Raw genomic sequence first — 20,491 nt, forward strand, 5'->3', positions numbered from 1 at the left:
TTTCATGAAGAAATTACGAGCCCCGAGAGAAAGCCGTTCCTTCTCTGTTCCGTCTGTCTCTTCCTTCCTTGTTTGCCTCCCCGTTCTTTTGCGCTTCTCTCGGATTCGAGATGCCTACAGTGACACTGAGCTCCGCGGCGGGGCTTCTGCCCCCCTCTGTTTGGTTGTTGCGGCCGAGCGTTTTTCAACCGATGTTTCGGAAAGAGTCTCTTTCTTTTTTTGTCTCGAGATTCCTGAGAATGGAAGAAAAGCACAGAGACGGAGAGAGCAGAGAATTGATGGAGAGGACCTTTCTTGCAAGGCGTTCTCTTCGAGGTTCGCTCATGCACACCAAAATCCAGCTAGCTCCCCTGCTTTTCTCCTGTCTACAGCCCTCCTCTTCGCTGCCTGTTCGTCTCGGAGATTCAACTCTGCGATTCCGACTTCTCCCTCTCTCTCTCTCCTTTCCGTGCAGTCCCCGTTTTTTCTTCTCTCTCCCATCTCTCTGTTCCTTCCTTTCCTTTTTTTCCGAGAAAACGGTCATCGCGGCCTTCTCTGCCTCCTCTCATGGGAGCTGGAGCCTCAGCCTGATCTCCGCGGTTCGGTGGGAGAGAAGGCGCCTCCAGAGGTGAATCGGCTGTCCAGTTCTTTTTCGCTTTTCCTCTCTTTTCCTCTCTTTTTCTCTCTTCTCTTTTTCGCGTTCTTCTCCTCGTCTGCCTTGCTTCCGTAACTCTCTCCTCTTTGTCTGCTCCGCCTTCTCCCATCTGTCTCTCGAGCTGCCTCGGCTGGACCAGCATCGTTTCCTGCGCGCTACGCGGGTCGCGAGCGTCCTCGCTGTGTTCTGCTTCCCCAGGCTCGCGCGAGGCGAGGAACCGGAGAATAAGAAGTCAAGAAGAATCAGAAGTCAAGAAAGAAGGGAGGAGTCGATGGATCTGGAGCGATATTTCAGAGAAAACGAGAAAGCTAAGGGGCGCCTTGCCCTCCGAAGCGACGCCGCAGCTGCAGAAACCGTAAACCAGACACAGGCGAGACTCCCAAGATACCGATCGGTACACACTCCGAGTTCGAGGTCTCCCGCGCGCGTGAGAGAGGCCTTCTTCTCTTCCTTGCTCGTCTTATGTTTAGAAAACTGTTCCAAATTGACGCACATTCCGACTGGCTCCCTTTCTAAAAGCTCCCCGCCCCCTCGCCTTCCATTTTGGATTTCTCCAGCGGTTCTGCTGTGTCCCCCCCTTCTCAGCCTCTCTCTCGTCCTAAAAGATGCGTTCTTCTCGTTGAGCATAGACGTCGTCTCTCGCCAGACGGAGCGCCTTCGCTCGTTGCCGATCCGGCCGTTCCTCGCGCTCTTTCCTGCGTAAAAAAGATTCGTTCTCCGCGCCTCAGCGCCGGGCAAGGAGCGCTGAGTCACGAGGACGCGAACAGCGCACAGAGAAGCAAGCGAGACCAGCAAAAGAAGAAGAGGGAGACGTAATCAAGGAAGACAGAAGGAGAAGCACTAGTTAAGGGAGAAAGGTGGAGAAGTTAAAAAGAAGGAAGAAAAGACGGAGACTTCAATACGGATGAAAGAAGTGGAAGCAGTCGAGGAATTGGACTGAAGGAGCCCTAGCCTGGGAAGAACAGGAGAGGAGCGAGAAGGAGAGGTAGATCGAGGAGGAGAGAAACTTGAAGAAGGATACGCGTGGAGAGAAGAGCAACGCAACGAACAGAGAACCCAGAGGCGTCGAACACGGAGACAGAGGAGCAAAGGGGACTCGGACAGGAACTGACGCGAGCTCGCGAGAGAGACAGAATGGATAGGGGGGAAAAGAGAAGAAGGCGAGTGAAGAGCAGAGGACGACACAAGAGAAAAGGAGGGCGCAAACAAGGAGGGGAGGTTGAGGAGCGACGAAATGTCGGTGTCGAAAGGGAGGAAGACCGATGAGAGGAGGTCACAGGAAACTGGCGACCATGAGGGAGAAAGTGATAGGGCAGAAGGAAGAGAAGAAACAGGTGAAGTCACGCAAGAGAGCGGGGATGGTGCAGCTCCCGACTCAACAAGAAGGTCGACAAGCGACCTGTCCTCTTCGAGTCTTGCTGACGGTGTCGCAGAGACCGACGCCGGTCCCGAGCGGCATCTGACACACTCTTTTCCCTTTGCGTTGCCTTCTTCGTCTGCTCTCTCTCCCTCCTCGGCGTTTGCCGGGTCCTTCTTTTCTTCTTCCTTCTCTTCTTCCTTCTCTTCTTCTCTCGAGCCGCTGCGCCGAACGCTGGGTGGCTGGCGACCGGCTTGGGGGCGCAGCGCGACCGAGCCGGCAGGGCGTCTCTGCGTTCCAGCGGGGGATGAGACGCCGCATGCTTCTGAGAAGGACTCGCAGGCTGACGTCTCTCCCGGACGCCCCCAGACTCTCTCCGCGCATCCTGAAGGGACAGTCGGGGCCCTCGCACCCGCGCCGAGGAAGGAGAAACGAGAGGGGAGCGAAGACGCAGCGGCCAGAGGAGGTCGGCGGCCAGACCTCGCTCGACAGGCCGGAGAGGCGAGAGGACCGGGAGAAGTAGCCAAGGCAGAGAGGAGACATGCCGACGAAGGCAGAAACGAAGAGGGAAACCGGGTCGAAGAGCGAAAAGAAGAAGAGAGGAAGTTCGAAGGAGAGAAATGGAGAGAAACCGGGCGGTTTAAGAAGTATTGGAGACTGGGGACTCGCGGACGGTCTGCCACAGCACCTGCGTTCGTCTCTCTGCGTTCTTGTGAGAATGAGCAGGAAGGCGCTGCGAGGAAAGAAAAGGCAGCCTCGAGTCCTGCAGGACATCCTGTCCGTCGTCTCTTGTGCGGCGACTCCGAAAGCGTGGTGGGAAACGTTGACGCTGCAAAGAAGGCTCTGTTTTCTTCACAGGCGTCGACGCGTCATCGCGCCAATGTTGGCGGTGCACCTCGCTCCACCGGAGCAGCCCGAGAGGAGGGAAAAGACAGGAGTGCTCACCCTGGAGATGTCTTCGTCTCTTCGCAAGTCCAGGTTTCTTCTCTCTCCCGAAGCGGTTCCAACAAGGAACCTTCTTCTTCTCTTTCGTCTGCCTCGAGTCCTTCTTCCTCGCCGTCCGCCGCTTCCGCTGTCTCCGGGATCTCTTCCCCTCCTTCCTCTGCTGCTGCGTCCATCTGCGCTGCGACTTCTGGTCCTGGCCGCGAAGGACGACAGGACTCGAGCGTCGTCCCTCAGACGGGGACTTGTGTCTTCTCCGGCTTTCCGCTGAGGCCGGAGACGCGGCGCGCTTTCCAGGGAAGTTTCCTTCTCCAGGCTCTGCTGGCTCCCTTCGTCCAGCTACCGGCTTCGGCGCCGCTAGCCGCCGGTGGGGCTGTCTCCTCCGTCTCCTTCTGCACCTCGCGCCGCCTCAAGCCTCCGCTCTCTCCCTCCGCTTGCGGGCCAGGCTCTCAGAAGGTCCTCGCCGCCTCTGCGCCGGCGCAGGAAGGAGACCGGAAACTGGGAGGGAGCAAGGTGCAGACGAAACCGGAGACAGCAGAAGAAGACAGAGAGCACGGGCGAGAACAAGGTGGCGAAGAAGCGAGAGAACAAGACAGCGATCAAGACGAAAGAACGCATGCGTCTGAATCCCTGACGCGAAGCATAGCGTTCTTCAAGAGTCATGACAGGAATCTCTCCAAACCTGGCGAGAGTCCTCAGGCGCCGGCGCGACTTCCAGCGCAAGAAACAGTCGAAAAGGACGAACCGGCCCAGCCTGAGAACGCCGGGGACGTCGCAAACGCGCGGGTCTCCCTCCTTCTGCCGCGGGTGGTGACCCAGTGGGCGATCGTTCGAACAGGTCCGGAGAGGAAAGGAAAAAGCGTTTTTTAAAACGAATCAAGCGAGCCTACATGTGGACTCCTGCCTCTGGTGTCCGTCCTGCTGACTGCGTTTTTGTTTTCCGCGCTAAAGCATCCCCTTTGAGGTTCGCAGAAGTCTTTTTTCTTCAACAATGTATGTATGTACACAGAGTACAGAGCAGTGTCTCACGTTTGTACACGTAAGCCGGAGAGCGTTTACAGCAGTACAAGTAACTCGTGACGCAAATGCGATTTGTTTTTATACAGTGAGGTCATCTGTGCATGCTGCAGTCGAGAAAGCCTGTTTTTTATCTCGCGTGAGGTGACGCCGATCGAATGCGACCGCCGGGCTCGAGGAAAAAGACGAGGGAAGCAGAGTCGCGAGAACAGGAGGTTTGCCGGAGCCTGTCAAGGGACGCTTTTCTGAGCGCTTGCTCTTGCAGAGAGAGTCAAAATGGCTGTCTTTGTTTCTCACAAAAGATATATATATATATATATATATAGATAGATAGATAGATAGATAGATACAAGTATGTATGTAAACATAACTGCCTTTGGATCTCCATTTGGAAAGAATCATCTGAAGAGTAGAGTTGATTTTTTTACTTTGCGAGCGTTTTTCGCCAGGTGGCCGCGCGCCTTCTCCGCGGTGCAGCGTCGCCTCAGCGGGGTGGAGAGACTCTTTTTTCTTCTTCGGCGGCTTGGATGCTGAAGGTCTCTGTCCCCCGGAGATCGTCAAATTCACTTTTCTCTCGTTCCGTAGGTCGACAACAGCTTCTTTGGTCACGGCTGAAATGCGACCTTGTCTTACCGGTCCTTCTCTCTCCTTCCACGACGCTAGTTTTGCCGGGGATGCCCTCGGGTCCCTCGTCGGCCTTTCAAAGGTTTTTTAGCGAACGTCGTCTTGTCTCTCGATCTCCCTCTGCAGAACGGTATGTCTTTTCCCTGAGCCTCGCCTCTCTGTCTTGAAGTTCTCGGCCTGCTGGACGCGTAGTTCGGCGAGTTTCTCCTTTTCTCCTTTTCTTTTTTTCTTCTCAGGAGCTCAGCGTCACGTTCTGCTGATCTCCTCAGCCGTCGGCGACGTTCTGGACATTCTCGACGAGGGCTTCAGAGATCTCCTCTTCGCGTCGGAGACGCTTGCGGGGATCCAGGCTCCCCACAGACCGAAGCGCGACGCAGGAGGCAGTAGGGACAGACGAGGAGACAGGGAAGGCGGTGGGGCCGATGGCGCTGAGGAGGCTGGAGGCGAGGAAGTAGACAGACGAGAAGGTGGACGGGAGAAGGCCGAGGTGAATCCAGACTCACTTGCAGACTACGGAGACCATACGGAACACCGTGGACGGTTTGTGGCAGAGAAGGAGGAAGGCGAGAAAATCAATGACCTCGATGACACAACTACGCAGTGGAGTTACAGCAGGATCATCGCCGAGACAGAGAAACTGCGAGAAACGTGGAGGAAGAGCAGAGTAAGCCTTTCTTGTCTGGTTCTCCTTCTCACTTCACCTGCGCAATGTTTTGGAGAGACCTTTTGGTTGTCTCGCCTTTGCGTCTTTTCCGTCTCTCTGCCTTTTGCCGGCCCGACTCCACTCTTTACTCCTTGTCTCGTCCTCTCACTCTCCTCTGCCGCATGGGTGGCTCGCCACCGATCTCTCCTCTCTCCAAGTGGACCCCAATCAATAAACATACACACATGGATACATATATATATATATATATATATTCATATTTTTTGCATGTGTGTTGCTGCATCGCTTCCCATGTGCTCTTGCAGATCCATTTATCTCTCTCTCTCCCTATCTCTATCTCTACATCTATCTCTACATCTATCTGTATTGTAGATGCGACAGCATGAGTGCTTGTCGGAAGTTGTTTTCGACATGTTGATCGGCGACTCTCTGTGGCTTGTTTTCAGACGTTCAATTGTCTGCAACAGTTTCGCGCGGAGCTGGCGAATCCGTATTTGCATCCGCCGGCGACGGCGCAGATCGCGTCTGAGGCAGAGTTTGTGTCTCTTTGCTTTTTCCGGCAAGAAGAGTTGCTGAGTTCTGCGTGTCTCCTGCGGGTGCTCACTCGCCTCGAACGGCTCCAGAGTCAGTTTGGCCTGCTCTCTGGCGGCGCGACCCCGACGGACGTCGTTCTCGAGGAGAAGCTCTGCAAGTCAGAAACCGGCGCTTCGCGCGAGGCGCCGCTTGACGCTGGTGGACTTCGCTGCGGCAGAGGAGAGAGCCGACTGGCCGAGGGAGGCAGCACCGAGATGCCGTGTGTGTCTGAGCCTGCAAGGCCTCGCGCGCTGGTTGCGGCGCCCGGCGGAAGTGAGGAGGAGGAGCGGCTCGAAGGCGAGGAAGAGACGGCGATGTTTTCAGACGAAGTTGCCGAGATCAACGATGCGCACAGCGCGCTGGACAGACAGGAGACAGGAGAAACAAGGAACGAGGCGAGCGAGCAGCGACGGGGGAAAATTCGCTTCGGGGAAGAAGTTCGCGTCCGAAAATACGGTCAGTCGCTTCAGTCCTCGTGTTTCCGCTGATGGGTCCTCCGTCGAAAACGTCGTATCCGTTTTTTTCAGATGATTTTCTTTCTCTCGTTTGGTGGGCGTATCTCTTCAGGCTTTTCCGTTTTTCAAACGCTTTTCTGTCTCTCGCTTGCTGCGAGGCTCTCTGTGGTTTTCATCTGCGTTCGTTCTACGCGCGTTTGCCTGTACCGTTCTGTTTTCGTTTCCCTCGTTTTTCGCACCACTCGGAGTTTTCGAGTTCCATCGACGAAAACGAACCGCTCGTAGGAAGAATAATGCAGTTCAATATGAGAGGCATTTCGCATCTGGCGTTAAGACCTCAGCAGAAAGGGAAGCTTTCAGCGTGGTATCAATCCCTACGGGGTCGCGCCGCGTTATTCTTTTGTTTCCTCTGGCGCCCTCTTGCGGTGCTTCTCGCCTTAAGCCTTTTGCCTCACTCTTCGCCGTTTCTCGAGTCTCTCCTGTGTCCTTTTCGTTTGTTTCTTCCATCTGTCCGCAAGTTTGTTTTCACTGTGATTGTAGTTTTTCTGCATGTCCATTCTTCTTTGTTTCTGCGCTATCTTCCCTATTTATTTTTGCTTCCCTTCTTCTGTGTCCTCGTTCCTTTTTCTTTCTCTTCCTCTTTCCAGACAAGGAGGACGACAGGCGCCTGCCGCCGCAGAGGCCGCTGCCCTCCTCATTCGGTGCAGAGGTCCCCCCTCTCGGGCAATGCTGCATGGGCCTTCCCGGTCGCCGTAAGCGTTCTCGATCGTCTCTCCCTTTTGTGGGGTCTTCTTTCTTTTTCGAGTCTGCTCTTTCTTCACCTCGTTCTTTTTCTTTCTCTCACCTTCGATGCTTTTCTGTGTCTTTGTCTACCTGTTCCATTCCTGTCTCACTCGCATCCGGGGTGCTCGCCTGTGTTCGTTTGTTGCTGGCTTTTTCTACGGTATTCTTGGCTGCCTGCTGAACTTGATCTGGCATTCTGCAAAGACGCTTTCGCCATGTCCTTCCGCGTATCCACTCAACGATGAGCCGCGCTTCGAGTGTCACCTGGAACGCGCTGTCTTTCTCTCTGCGGCTTCTTTAGCCGCGTCTTCGTCGCCTGGCGATGTTTGTGGAGTTTCTCCTCCATGGAAGCGCCAGCCCGTTCCCTGTCTCTGCGGTTTGTGCGTCTTAGGCGTTGGATTTTGGCAAGCTTCTTTCGCGTCTCCGTCGCCACCGCCTCGCTTCGCGAGTGCCTCCTGTTCCTTTCTTTCTTCTCTGTTCGTTTTTGGCGGAGTCACCTTTGACTCGGCTCGCGCGTCGTTCGACACTGCGGCTGCTGCGCAGGCTCCGACGGGCGTCGATGCAGGGACAGCGTCCTCCCGGCCGCGAGTGGAGAGTGAACGCAGGAGTTCGACGTCTGCCACTGCTCCCAGCCGCAGTTCCTCCAACGTTTCGGAGCATCCGAAACCTCCCGCTTCCGCGCTGGCCTCTCCCGCCTGCGGTCCGAAGCTCGCGGCTCTCGAGGCTGTGGAGAAGGAGCAGAAGCTCCAGCGGGGAGACAACGAATCTCGAGGGGAGACAGAGGTGACAGATTCCAAACGACTCAATCATGAGAGTCGACGTCCCAGTGTTTCCTGGACTTCTTCCTCGTCAGCTTCTTCCTCCTCCTCTTCTTCCGCTTCTTCCTTGTCCTCAATGTCGTTTTTTGAGAATCGTGGAGGCAGTGCATGCGGATCAGGAGACCCCGCGTCGCCTTCAGGCTCGTCTTTTCCATCGTCTTTCTTGTCCGTTTCCTCTTCTCTCTCTTCTCCCTCGCTCTCGCCTTCTCGAAGTTCCTCGTCGGCGCAGTCCACGCTTCGCACAGCGCGGCCGCGGTCCTTGTCGCTGCCTTCCGGAGGTGCACAGGTCTCTCTTGGGGCCGAGGCTCCTTCTCTAGCTGCGAGTAAAAGGAGTGAAAAGGCGACCGAAGAACAGTTCGTCACTCTGAACTACTTGAATGATTTATGGGTCTTCGACATGCAAGAGGAAATCTGGAAACCAGCTGAAGAAACGTCTCTCTCACCTTCCTCTTCCTCCTCGTCTTCCTCCACATCTTCCTCTTCTTCGTCGTCTTCCTCTTCTTCGTCGTCTTCCTCTTCTTCGTCGTCTCTTTTTCTCGTTTCTTTTGGCCCAGCGGCGTCTGGAATTGAGTCGGAGAATCTCGCTGAATCTCGTCTTCCAGTGGACGCGTCAAATGCGGTCGCGTCCCCACCGTCCGAGCTTCCTCCTGTCGGTTCTCTGTCCCCGTCTCTGCATGCATCCCCCGCCGCGGCCGTGGAGACGACGCCCAGCTCCCAAGGTGACGCCTGTGGAGTCGGAGACGAAGCGCTGGGGGCCAAAGCCAAGGAGAATAACAACGAGGTCGAGGAGACAGAGGAGAAAGCCGGTTGCGGGAAGGCGAGACCACCAAGCAGAAGAGACTGCACGCTGAGCGCCGTCAGCCTCCCTGGGGTAGACGGCAGTGGACGAGCGAGGATTTGTCTCCTCCTCTACGGGGGAATTGGGGAGAACAACGAACTGTGAGTGGAGTCGAGCATCGATGAGTCCAGAAACATAGAGAAGTCCAGAGAAGGCCCAGTTTGGCTGCGCGCGTGAGAGAAAGGGAACACGGTTACACGGTTGAGTGGAAAGAGAAGAAAGGAAGAGAAAGTTTTGACGAAGAAAGTGAAGCAAAAGGACAGGGAGTGAGAGAGGAAGAACGAATGAGGAGAGGCGAACCGAGCGTGACTGTTTTCTTTACCGTATGTGTGCTGAAGAGAGACAGGCAGAAGGCGAAGAAGCGAAAAAGAAAAAGTACATTTTTCTCCTCGTTTTTGACTCGTGTTTCCAGGTTGAACGACCTATGGCTTTTCGACCTCGCGACTCGGCAGTGGACTTCCGTCAGTCCTCAGTGGATAACTCCACCGCAATTCTGGTTTGTCTCCTCTGCCTTCCTTTCCCCACCGGGTCATGCCTACCACACTGCATGCGTCCCTGGCCTCTCAGAAGCAGCTGCACAAGCCGTTCTCCGTACTTCCTTCACCCTCCCTTCCTCTATCTCTCCTTCTCCCTCTTCGTCTTCCTCTCTTTCTTCTCCTTCTCCATCTTCGCCTTCTCCATCTTCTTCTTCTCCTCTGCGTTTCGCTGGAGGAGGAGACAGCGACGGAGCAGATGCAGAGCGCAGTCGCCGAGAGCAGAGAGCCCTGGCCTGGAGTCTGCACTTCTCAGAGCCGGCTGGCGCCGCGCTCGCTGCCCAAAAGGCCGCAGAAATCACGGCAGCTACCATCCACCTTGGGAGACACTCTGACATGTCTTCTTCGTTTTCGTCTTCTGTATCTGCGCTCTCTCCGACGTCGGTGTCTGTCGACGGCAGTGGCGCCAGTGAGCAGGACTCGCTCCCGACTTGCGAGACAAGCAACTGGAAGAAACCTTTCTTGCAGAGCGAGCTTGTGTTTCCAGAGCCTGGGGAAGACAGAGGACCTTCCTCCTTTTCTCCGTCGGTCGCGCCGTCTTTCGCTTCATTTGCATCTGGAAATCGAGAGCGATCCAGCTCTTTCGAGGAGGCGGCGATGGCAGCAGCGAGCCTGGTAGGGCGTGTAGTCTTGATATTTGGTGGTTTGGTTCCGACGTCGCCTTCCGCTGCGTCCTCTCTCTCTCGCACCGACTTCGCCTCGGACTCGACGCGCCCCGCAGAGAGTCCTCGGCAACAGTCCTCCCTCCCCCCGCGCTCGACCGACCTCTTCTTGTCGCGTCGGGCGTCGCTGGGATGCGGAGGGCAGAAGACTGGCGGGGACAGCGAAGCTGTCTCTTCGTCTTCTGACGTCTTCGCCAGCAGTGCAGAACCGGACAGAGGGAGTGAGTCGACGAGAGCGTCGGCCGCCGCGCCATCGCCGAGAAGAGGAGACTCATCCCTCTCGTCGACGGTCTGGGAGCGCCTCAGGGTCGACACTCGCGAATCGACGAAGACAGAAGTGACAGACGCCCTCTTCGAGTACTACGTCGACAGCAACGTGTGGGTGCGCTGCGAGGCTTCCGGAGAAAAGCCTTCTGCCCGCATGCGGTGAGCCGAGCGAGGACGAGCGAAAAAGGCTGGTCTCCGTCGAGAGACAGCGGCGGTGCACCCCCGCGCAGCAACCGGCAAAGACGAAACGGTCGCCGTTCCACTGGGGGTTCGCAGGAGCAGTTCTGGGGAAGGCTCGCGACAGAAAACACAGGAAAGAGAGGAAACCATCGGGAGGGAACGGATGTTGCGCGAGCGAAAGGGAGGATGTGAACGCGAAGCTCTCTGCTTCTGCTGCTGCTGCAGGCACTCTGCAACTCTCCTCGGTTCCTACATGTTCGTCTATGGAGGCCGCGGCGCCGACGGCGAACTTTGCTCCTTGAGTAAGAAGGGGAAGAAGAAGCAGAAAACAGAGAAGAAAAGGCGGAAGAACGGGTGGAAATCCGAGGAAGGGGAGGGAAGGGCGTGAGGCAAAAGAGGAGGCGAAGGAGAAGAAACAAGACGAGACGAAGGAAGAAAGGAAAGGGAGAATCGAAATCGAAAGGCGAGAAGTTGACGGCACGAGTGCTCGTCTCAGGAAAGGAGACCGATTAGCGCGACTGCCCGAAAACACCGCGTGGAATGGCATGATCACCTTGACATTTTAGCCTTCTCTTCTGGTCGCTCAATCAGACATGGATCCTGGCTTGATGTTTCTTGTGTCGGTTTGTCTTTCTTCTACCCCCTCACAGTTTCTCTTGTTTCTTTTTTTCTCTCTTTCCAGCGACCATCTTTCGTCTGCACATCCCATCCAAATCGTGGACGGCGCTGGCACTGGGGGGTGTGCGTTTGCCGCGGCTCGAGCTCGCTGCAGGACTGACTCTGAATGTGAGATGACAAGGAAAGAAAGAGACGCAGAGAAACGCGCATGTCGGTTTCGTTCTGCGTTTGTCCGTCTGTCTTGCTCCTTTCGAGGCAGTTCCCCGTTCTTTTTTTCGTCTTTCTTGGTTGTTCGTTTTCTCTCAAGAAAAACGTCCCCAGATGCGTCTGTGTGTTCCTGCGCTCTCCCGTCTTCGCTGCGAATCTTGGTTTCAATGAAGACGCATACACTCACACTCGGAAGAACCTCACATGAAGCTGCTTTTGCTACCTCACGTTTGAACTGTGCAGTAAATAGTTCAAACTGAAAATGGAGGAACCGTGAATCCGCTGTGGGCGGTGCTGTGCTGCGGCCTCACGAAGAGAGCTGATGGCCTCTGTAGAGTTGTGCGATTTTTCCTGATCTTTTCCTTCCCCACTGTTGCATGTCGTTCCTAGAAAGGTAGCTTTTGTAGACCCCGAGGAGTTTCATTTCCTCTTTTTTTACGTGGATGAGTTTCCATTTGATGTTGCGTTGGTCCTCTCTTCTGATTGTTTTAATTTCTGCGATCACTTTCCATTTGTAGTGTGTTTTCTCCGACGCGTTCTTATTTTATGCTTTTTTTATGAAGCGTGTCTCCTGTCGTCCCGGTGATTTCTCTGCGTTTAACGTTTTTCGATCACTTCCTGCTTTATCTTTTTTCCGATTACTTCCTTTTTTTGTGCCTCTTCTCTGCCGAGTTTCTTCCTGTTCTTCTCACGGGGGGTGCGCCGTCTCTCGCGTTTCTTGTTTTTGCCGGCGACTTTCCGTCTGACGCTCTCCCCGATTTTCTTCGTAGAATTGTCTGTACGTCTTCGGCGGGCATGATGGCCAAGAGCGCGTCTCGAACGGTCTGGTCGCGGCGCAGTTGGGGCCGAATGTCGCTCCGCGGCACAAGCAGGCTGGAAAGAAGAAGATGAAGAAAAAGCAAAGTGAGCAGAGAGGCTCTTCCAGCGCAGGGGGTGTCTTCTCCGTCTTCTTCTCGAGAGGCAGTTGATGACGAATATGCGTGCCGGCCGTGAGCGAGACGAGCAAAGGAGTGCGACATGAACGATCAAAGCAGCGAGGAGACGAAACGAACGAGCAGAAGAAGGCGCAGAAGAAGGAGGAGGCACAGAAGAAGAAGACGCAGAAGAAGAAGACGCAGAAGAAGAAGACGCAGAAGAAGGAGGCGAAGCGGAGCAGAGAGATGCGGCGATGTAGGGACGCCCGTGTCTCCTCCAGTTCTTCCGGAAGAAGCCGCTGACTCTGAGGACGCATGCAAGGGAGTGCGGGAGAGATGAAGACTTTGGAGGAAACCGAGACGTTCGACGATCAGCGATTTCCTCGTTTCCTAGAGACTCCGAAGATCCGCGTGAGCCGACAGCTCACGGTTTTCGAGCGTTTTGGAAGACACTACGCGTCACTCGTTTTCTGCTTGCAGTGTTTATATGCAACTTCTGACGACCGAGGAATTTCTTGAGTCAGAGAGCTCCTCGTCCAAGTGTGAACGTTCGTCTGTCTCCATCTTTGCGTGAGTCCGGCACCCGACGCCTCCGGTGTTTTTGTGTGGACTCTGGGAGACACCGCACCGAATTTATTCCTTCCCTTCCCTCGAGAGTCTCGGTAACCTTGTCTTGTATCGGTGTGCTATAACTCGAAATTCATCTTATAATTTTGGTTTCTTAGTTGCGCTCACCGCGAAAACAGTCACACCCAAGAAAAAAAGCAACTTTCCAGTTCTGCTGCCTCCACTGCAGGCGCTTGAGGAAGGAAGCGCTGCATGTGCATCTCTGGAAGTCAGCCGCTGGTCGCACTCCCGGCGCTTGTTTTCTCACTTGTCTCCTGTCTGGCTCTTGCTCGTCCTACCTGCTGCCCTATCGCTCTCGCTCTTGTGCCTGTCTAGACCTCGCTCCGTCCCTCGACGAGTATCTCTCTCTTTGTCTCTTTCTCTCTGCTTCTTCCTTCCCCTGCATGTCTCTCTCTGTTTGTGTCCTGCCTCCTGGTCGTCTCTGTCGAGCGTTCCGCCTCTCCGTCGCTCTCTTTCCTCACTTTCTGAGTGCTCTTTTCGCAGTTTCTGAGTGTTCTTTTCTCGCGGCGCTCTCTCCCAGGCCGTCTGTTTCTGTCTGGAAGCCCCGTTTAAGCCCAGGGAAAAACGGCAGGAAACAAAGGGAGAAACGGAGACGGAAGGGCAGCAAGAAGCGCAGATGCGAACCACCGGGAGAAAACAAGCTTCCAGCAGACAGGCGCGATGGAAGACGCGCAAGAGAAGAAGAGAAGAGAAAGACGAGACCCAAGGTCGAAAGAAAGAGGAGAGAAAGCAGAAGAAGCAGAGGAACGAGAAAGGAGAGACGCAGACGAAGAGAGAGCAGAAAAAGGAGGACAAAGGGCAACGACAGAAAGAAAGGAACGGTCTGGGGGAAAAGAGCACCTCTTTCACTGTGAGACGACCCATTCTTCCAGATGAGAAGAACTTTCAAAGTTCAAGTTTCTTTCTTCTGAAAACGACAAATCCCTCGTGACTCCCCACCACTGCACTCGGTACCTCTGCCACACTTTTTGCTGCGTTCGTGTGAGGAAAAGAAAGAAAAGAACACCAGATCAGCGAGAGAGTCACTCCACCTCGCGCTCGATGTCTCCCCAACTCTTAAAACAAAAGCTTTTCAACCGAAGTCGACCCTCACGCAGCTACAAAAAGGTCTGCACGCATGCACGTGTGCACCTAGGCAAGCAAATGCATTTCAAAAGTCCTCGAAAATACTAAATCCTCTTCTGACGGCTCTTCATGCCGTCCGCATACGCAGCGAAGGTATATATATTTATATATATATATATATATATGTATATTTATATAGATAGATAGATAGGTTCAGATACCTATTGACGGGTATACCAGCTATACGCATTTTCAGGTTTACATCGGCTATCCACATTTTTTGCTCGTGGAGAGCTCTGCATTACGAGGGCGCGCTGTCTGCAGCTGGCGAGTCGCAGGTTCGTCAGTGGAGATGAGCGGAGAGCACTGCTTTTCTTTATCGAGGCGTCGCGTTCCTCATGTAGTTTTGCCGCTGTTGTTTGTGGCTGCTGGTTCCCTTTCCATCTGTTTCCTTTCTTTTCTCTCGCTTTGTCTGCCTTCATGCTTCCACGCCTCTTTTTGTCCCTGGTCTTTCCCTGTTGCTATCTTTTACGTCCCTCTGTCTCACTTCTCTCCTCTTTCTTTTTCTGCTCTTCTTGCTCTCCTCTGTTGTTTCTCTCCACTTTAGAAAGCCAGGTGTGAGGAGCGCGCGTCGCCGGATGCGGTCGGCTCTGCATGCGTCGGGAGTTGAAACTTCGAGCCTGCGAGGCTCATCAAGTCTGCAAATGGATCTTTCTCTTCCTCTTCCGCCTCCTCTCTTCTCGCGGCCTGGGTCCTCTCGATGTTCTTCCCCATCTCCTGTCTCTGCGTGTCTGTCACCTTCTCCCCAGCCTTCTCTCCCGCACTCAGTCCCGGCCTGCTGTCGTCGCCTGCTACGCTGAAGAAGCTTCCATCCTGTCTCCCGACTCCTGAACTGAAGAAGACAGTTCTTCCCGAGTTCTCATGTCCTGCGTTCTCGCTTCTTCCTTCTCTTCTCACTCTCTCTCCTCTCTCTCCTCCCGCTCCTCCCCACCCGATTTCGACGCAGGTCTCGGGGCTTCGTTGTCTTCGCGCTGCTTCCTGTGAAGCGCCACCGCCTCCGGAGTTTTCACTTGCTCGCAGTTCTTCTCTTTCGGTGTGTCTTTCTGCTTCCAACCGAAGACACCGTTCCCCGTCTCCCCATTCCTTTAATCCTGTTAACTTGCCGAGGAAACGACCTTCTTCGGAAGGCGCTGCAGCTGTCGCGACTTCGTCTCTGCGAGGAGACCAACATGCCCGGTCCTCCTCAGGCGCCAGAGCGCTCTGACGCTCCGCGGCTCGAGGGCGCCCTCCAGATCCGTCGAAAGTCGAGAGAGACGGCGAGGCACCGCGAAGAGAAACGGCAACAGTCGCGTTTTTCTGTGCGTCTCCCGCGAGGAGCGCAAGAGGAGCAGAAGCATCGAGCGTCTCCGATTGCTGAAAAGAGAATCGCTGCTCCTGGCCTGTGCTCTTCCCCGGGCCTCTCTCCCTCTCACTCCGGTCGCAGGCGGAACTCGCCTCCCTCGGTCGAGGGCTGTGCTGTGGAGAGACGCAAAACGCGGGAGAACTCAGAGGAGAAGGCAGTCGCACATCTCCCGCCTCAGTGCCCGCCAAAGGATTCTTCGCAGTTGCTCCCGGGGTCGTGCACCATCCCTGAAGCTGCGGCAGCGACGCTTCAGAGATGCCCGGCGGAGAGTGAGAAAACGCAAAAGCAGCGTCCGAGTCTTTTGCGGCCCATGGTGTGGCGAGCGAGGCCTCGGGAGCAGCAGCCGAGAAAGGGATGTCTCGCCTCACAAAGGCAGAGCCAGCTGCGAACTCTTGGTCAGCGTCCACGCGTTCTCGACGCACCCCAGCGGAGCACAGAGGGAGAGGGGATGAAGACAAAGACGACTCTTGCGCAGAGCGAGAGTGAAACGAAGCGCATTGAGGAGAAGCAGAAGCGAAAGCATCAGGCTCCCGCCCTCGCGGTTCTCCGTAATGGGGGGCGAAGACCGAGAGAGGCAAGGCGTCGAGAGAGGAAGTGCAGCGCTCTGGTTCGCGAGGCGAGTCAGAAGCAAATACGAGACCAGATCCCATGGCCAGGAGAGAGAGACTGTTCTGCTTGGGAGGCGGGGCGGACGCTCCAAACAACTCTGTGCAGAGACGCAGACAGAACTCGAAAAACTTCGAGAGTCAGTTGCCTTGCTTTGCAGAAGACAGCAGGCAATTCGCAGCAGCTCGGCTCCACGTCGGCGCACCCCACAACGCGTCGAACGAGATCACGAACGAGATGGAAAAAAGTCAGAAAAAAAAGGCAGTCGCGCAGGAGACAGGCACTCTCCACCGACACTGAGACAGTGCGTTTCTTGAAATGCGAAAAGACGCACTGTTTTCCAAACGACCAGCGAGCACGCAGATACGAGTCTGCCCTGCTCCGCTCAACTCCGATTGCCTGTAGATACACGCTCTACGGCGGCCTTCTGCGACACCGCCTAATCGACCCCTCTGTGTCATCTTTCTGAGAGTTCCTTACCTAAGAGATCTACACCACCCTCTTCGCTGCCTTGAGACTCGCAGATCTCTCCTGATCGAGTTCCTTCTACTCGTTTACTCTCCATTGCTCCACTTGCGGTTTCTGCTCCCCTTCCTTCTCCTCTTCCTCCTTCTCTTCTCCCTTCTCCTCTCTTTCCTTCTCCTCTGTTTCCTTCTTCTCTCTTTCCTTCTTCTCTCCTCCCTTCGTCTTCCCTTCCTTCTTCTCTTCTCCCGTCTCCTATCTTTCCTTCATCTCTCCTCCCTTCTTCCCTTCCTTCTTCTCTTCTCCCTTCTCCTATCTTTGCTTCTCCTCTCCTCCCTTCTTCTCTTCTCCCTTCTCCTCTCTTTCCTTCTCCTCTGTTTCCTTCTTCTCTCTTTCCTTCTTCTCTCCTCCCTTCGTCTTCCCTTCCTTCTTCTCTTCTCCCGTCTCCTATCTTTCCTTCATCTCTCCTCCCTTCTTCCCTTCCTTCTTCTCTTCTCCCGTCTCCTATCTTTCCTTCATCTCTCCTCCCTTCTTCCCTTCCTTCTTCTCTTCTCCCTTCTCCTATCTTTGCTTCTCCTCTCCTCCCTTCTTCTCTTCTCCCTTCTGCTCTTCTTCGTTCCTCTGTGCCTGCAGCGCCTGCTGATGCGGCTGGAGGTTCGTCTGAAGTTGCCAGGCGGCTTCTTGGTCCGGCCGCTGTGGGGACGTTCGAGGGGAGAGAAGAGCGGTGGCGAGAAGAGACACCGTGAGAAGAAGAGACAGGCCGTAAAGGGCCTTCTACAGGCGCGGGGGCGAAGGAGACAGCAGAGCCTTGTCGCCCAGGCAAGGAGACCGAAGCAGGCAATGCTCCTGAACTCGCAGCGATGCATGCAGCTGCAGTTGCATACGCCGACGAATGTCCTGCAAAAGAATACGCACGCAAGCTCCCTGCTTTCTCCCCTCCTGTTGCCTCCAAAGACGAAATCGTTAAACAGAAAAAACTCAATGAGAGCAACGCTCCAGAGAGCTACATATATATATATATATATATATATATTATATCTTTATATACATACAGATATACATACAGATATACACATATATATATATATATGCATACATGCATGCAGATGTAAGTACAGGCTGAGGTAGACGAACACACTTGCACTGATGTATAAATAGACAAATACAAACATGTACATGCATAAGTGGACAGATGTTGATCGAGGTGGATCATGAGAGAGACCGATAGTAGTCGAGAGATGCAGACCGATATATAGACATAGATGGATCGATAGACAGATGGATGAAGATACAGATAGCAAAAGATAAACGAATGGAGAGAGAAAAACGTGGATAGAGAACGTATGTGTGCATGTATATACTTGGACGTGAGTGGACAGAATCAGATGTCGAGAAAAATGCGAATATCGAAGTGTGGGCATCAAGGCGAGTCTCGCTTTTTCGTTTTTGCACTCTGACCGCTTTCGTTCGATGCTGCTGTCGATATATTGATCTCACGGCACCACTGGCTGCATGTAGAAAGAGAATTCTGTTTTCTGTCTCTGGAGATCTGTTGAGGATTCAGAGAGTGACTAAGTGACATCCGGGACGACGAGGCCTGCATTTCTAGTTTGTGCGGATTTGTGTCCGCGCCTTTGCGTCGTTTTCCAGTTTTTCATCGGGCTTGTCATTTATGTCTTCTTCGCTTTCGACTGCGTTTGATCTTCGCACCTCTGCGTTCCTCCGCCGCCAGATGAGGATGGCGCTGCATGCGGTTGCGGCGCTTGAAGTAGGAGAAGGGCAGGCCGTCGATTGTCAGGTGAAAGAGTCCCCCCGAGGCCTCGAAGAAAATCGAGAGAAGATGCTCCTGCAGCGGCCAGCTGTAGAGGAACTTGTGCGCTCGCATGCTGCACAGCAGAAATGGAGAACTCACACGGTAACGCTGTGGAGAGAAAAGACCGGCGCGTCGATGCTTGCTGCAGGACAGAGGAGAGAGGAGAGAGGAACTGACAGAAAAAGACAGAGGAAGGCCAAGAAGAGCGAACGAGAGACGCGCGAAGAAGAGCGAGTTCAAGAGACAACATCACAGAGGGAGACTTAGGAGCTGCATGCAGCGCAGACGAGGAGCACCGTCGCGAAAAACGCGCGGAGTGAACCTACCTGAACTGCTCGTTGATGATGCGGCCATCGACGATGAGGCGCTTCTTTCCAGTCACTTTCGAGTGGAAAAACGCGACTTCATGTTTCACTCCTTTGATCGTTAGCAGCTGCAAAAACACACAGGTTCACGAAGCCACTTGGCCGGCGATCTCCAGACATGGTTGAAACTCATACAGGCATACATATATATACATATATATACATATATATATATATATATATATATGCATATACATATGTATACGTATATATACATATATATATATATATATATATATATGCGTATATATAGGTCAATAGTCAAGCATGTGCATACACATCCATAATATGTACACATTTATGTATACATATATACATATATATATATATATACATATATGAATGTATATTTTAACAGAAGCGTGAGAGGATGAAGAACAAGTTGCGCCTGGAGTTTGACTCGTGTATATGCTCGGCAAGAAGTCGCAAGTGTTGCGTCTGGACCTCCATTTGTTGTGGTGCGGCCGCCCCCAGTGTTTCTTTAGACACGAGTTGGTCTTCAGATCTCGTTGCTTCCGTTTTTCTTTTTCCTGTCTTGTACCCAGGTGTACTTGACTTTCGAGGCTTCGATAGTTTGGCCCACAAAATCGAGGCCTGCGTAGAGCGCCTCGACTTCCTCATCACTCCGCAGTCTGCCACAGCTGTTTCTTGACGGAGTCTCTGACTCTCTCCCCGCGTCCTCGCGATAGAGAGAAGAAGTTGCCCTTCGGTGCATTCCTGGGGAGACGTCCAGACTCTCGCCAGTGCCCGACGCGAAAGACCTCCCCGCGCCTCGCCTGTGAAGTCCCTGTCCCTCCTCCATTGTGGCGAAGAAGGAGGGGAGAAGAAATCAGACAAGCAGAAGAAGAAGCTTGTCTGCAGATAGCCTCGAAGAAGGCGTTTGCTGTCTATTCCCTGTGGAGTGGACTGCAGAAGAGGGAGAGGCTTGGCAGGCGAGCGCGGCTCCTCACCGTCGAGTTCGTGACTTCTTTGACGCACGGACTTGTCATGCGAGAGAAACGTTGGCACGGGGCGGCGCCGAAGTCCACCGAGGCTGTCGAGATTTTGACGCGTTCAGAGAGCGACTTCAGCGGTCGTCGCGCAGAAAGACGAAGGCGAGGCGCTCCGGCGTTGTTTTGCAGGAGGCGGAACGGAGAAAGAGGAAGAAGCTGGATGCTAAAAAGGGAGAGCTTTGCGCATGGCTGTTTGAATAGTCTGTCGAGGTGTCTACACGCAGGAGAAAAAAGAAAGCGCCGACAGTAGATCCCGAACTGGCGATCGCGGAGACCTTTTCCAGAGTGTGCGACAGCGTGGAAGGCGGCGGTCAAAAAAGCGGCGAAAAAAAAGGAGAAGACATTTCCCTGTCCGATGCTGAGCCGGCCGCTTCGCCGTTCTTGTCTGCCTGCAAGTTGCATGTGATGTCATCGGTTCGTCACCGCAGCTCTTGCGCGTTTTCGCTGGCTGGCGAGGAGGAACACCACGGCCGGCAGGGAGAAGCGGTTTCGCCGCGAGCAGAAAGAAGGCGAGAAATCTTTCTTTGCCGGTGACGACGCTGTTCCAGACTCTCCAAAAAAAAACAGGAGAAATCATGAAAGAACGCACAAGAAAATCTGTGCTCGGTGCGTGTGATGCTCTCCTCTCGCCAGACAAATGCACGGTGAACTGCGAGACACTGGCGCCTGCACTCTCAAGGTCGTTACCCCAAAACGAGAAAAAAGATCTTCTCTTTCTTCTCGTTTTCATGTCTTGTTCATCTCTCCTTCTTCTCCATTTCTTCTCTCTTTCTCATATCTCTTTTCTTTCTCATATCTCTTTTCTTTTTCATCTCTCCTTCTCATCTCTCCTTCTCATCTCTCTTCTTTTTCTTCTCCCTTTCTTCTCTGCTTCATCTCTCTCTGCTTTTTCTTCTCTGTTTCATCTCTCTTGGCTTCTTCTTTTCTCCTTCTTTTCTCTTTCTTCTCTGCTTGTACGCTCCTCTGTCCCCCGTGTGTCGTCTTCTTCCTCGCTTTCTCTGTCTTCAAGCGGGATGCCTGGCAGTTCCAGAGAGCAAGCTCCTGTTTCTGTTCTTCGCCAGACAGAGAGAGAG

The 20,491-nt window shown here is 53.9% G+C and overlaps 2 protein-coding genes across 2 annotated transcripts; one reads left to right on the forward strand and one right to left on the reverse strand.

Moving 5' to 3' along the window:
* The first annotated feature begins 484 nt into the window (after window positions 1–484).
* TGME49_264940 (kelch repeat-containing protein) lies at window positions 485–13,923 on the forward strand. The gene is made up of 10 exons (XM_018781384.1): window positions 485–3,771; window positions 4,400–4,531; window positions 4,811–5,238; window positions 5,685–6,267; window positions 6,914–7,018; window positions 7,441–8,806; window positions 9,118–10,326; window positions 10,573–10,649; window positions 11,030–11,133; window positions 11,943–13,923. Exons 1-10 carry the CDS (start codon window positions 1,869–1,871, stop codon window positions 12,138–12,140), a joined length of 6,105 nt encoding a protein of 2,034 aa, XP_018636317.1. The 5' UTR covers window positions 485–1,868; the 3' UTR covers window positions 12,141–13,923.
* TGME49_264900 (hypothetical protein) lies at window positions 13,636–19,949 on the reverse strand. The gene is made up of 5 exons (XM_002368578.2): window positions 18,968–19,949; window positions 18,388–18,494; window positions 17,959–18,134; window positions 16,267–17,145; window positions 13,636–15,886 (listed from the first exon to the last, which is right to left on the reverse strand). The coding sequence occupies exons 1-5, from the start codon at window positions 19,226–19,228 to the stop codon at window positions 14,382–14,384; spliced, it is 2,928 nt and encodes a 975-aa protein (XP_002368619.1). The 5' UTR covers window positions 19,229–19,949; the 3' UTR covers window positions 13,636–14,381.
* Between the last annotated feature and the right edge of the window lie 542 nt (window positions 19,950–20,491).

Source organism: Toxoplasma gondii, chromosome IX (genome assembly GCF_000006565.2).
Source record: "Toxoplasma gondii ME49 chromosome IX, whole genome shotgun sequence".
Lineage (NCBI taxonomy): Eukaryota > Apicomplexa > Conoidasida > Eucoccidiorida > Sarcocystidae > Toxoplasma > Toxoplasma gondii.

Coding starts and splice junctions, on each gene's coding strand:
- TGME49_264940 (XM_018781384.1), top strand. CDS start 1,869: ATGTCGGTGTCGAAAGGGAGGAAGACCGATGAGAGGAGGTCACAGGAA. Junction 8,807..9,117: donor ATTGGGGAGAACAACGAACT/GTGAGTGGAGTC, acceptor TCGTGTTTCCAG/GTTGAACGACCTATGGCTTT. Junction 11,134..11,942: donor CTGCAGGACTGACTCTGAAT/GTGAGATGACAA, acceptor TTTTCTTCGTAG/AATTGTCTGTACGTCTTCGG.
- TGME49_264900 (XM_002368578.2), bottom strand. CDS start 19,228: ATGGAGGAGGGACAGGGACTTCACAGGCGAGGCGCGGGGAGGTCTTTC. Junction 18,495..18,967: donor CGAAAGTCAAGTACACCTGG/GTACAAGACAGG, acceptor GTGTTTTTGCAG/CTGCTAACGATCAAAGGAGT. Junction 17,146..17,958: donor GGCGGCGGAGGAACGCAGAG/GTGCGAAGATCA, acceptor ATTCTTTTGCAG/GACATTCGTCGGCGTATGCA.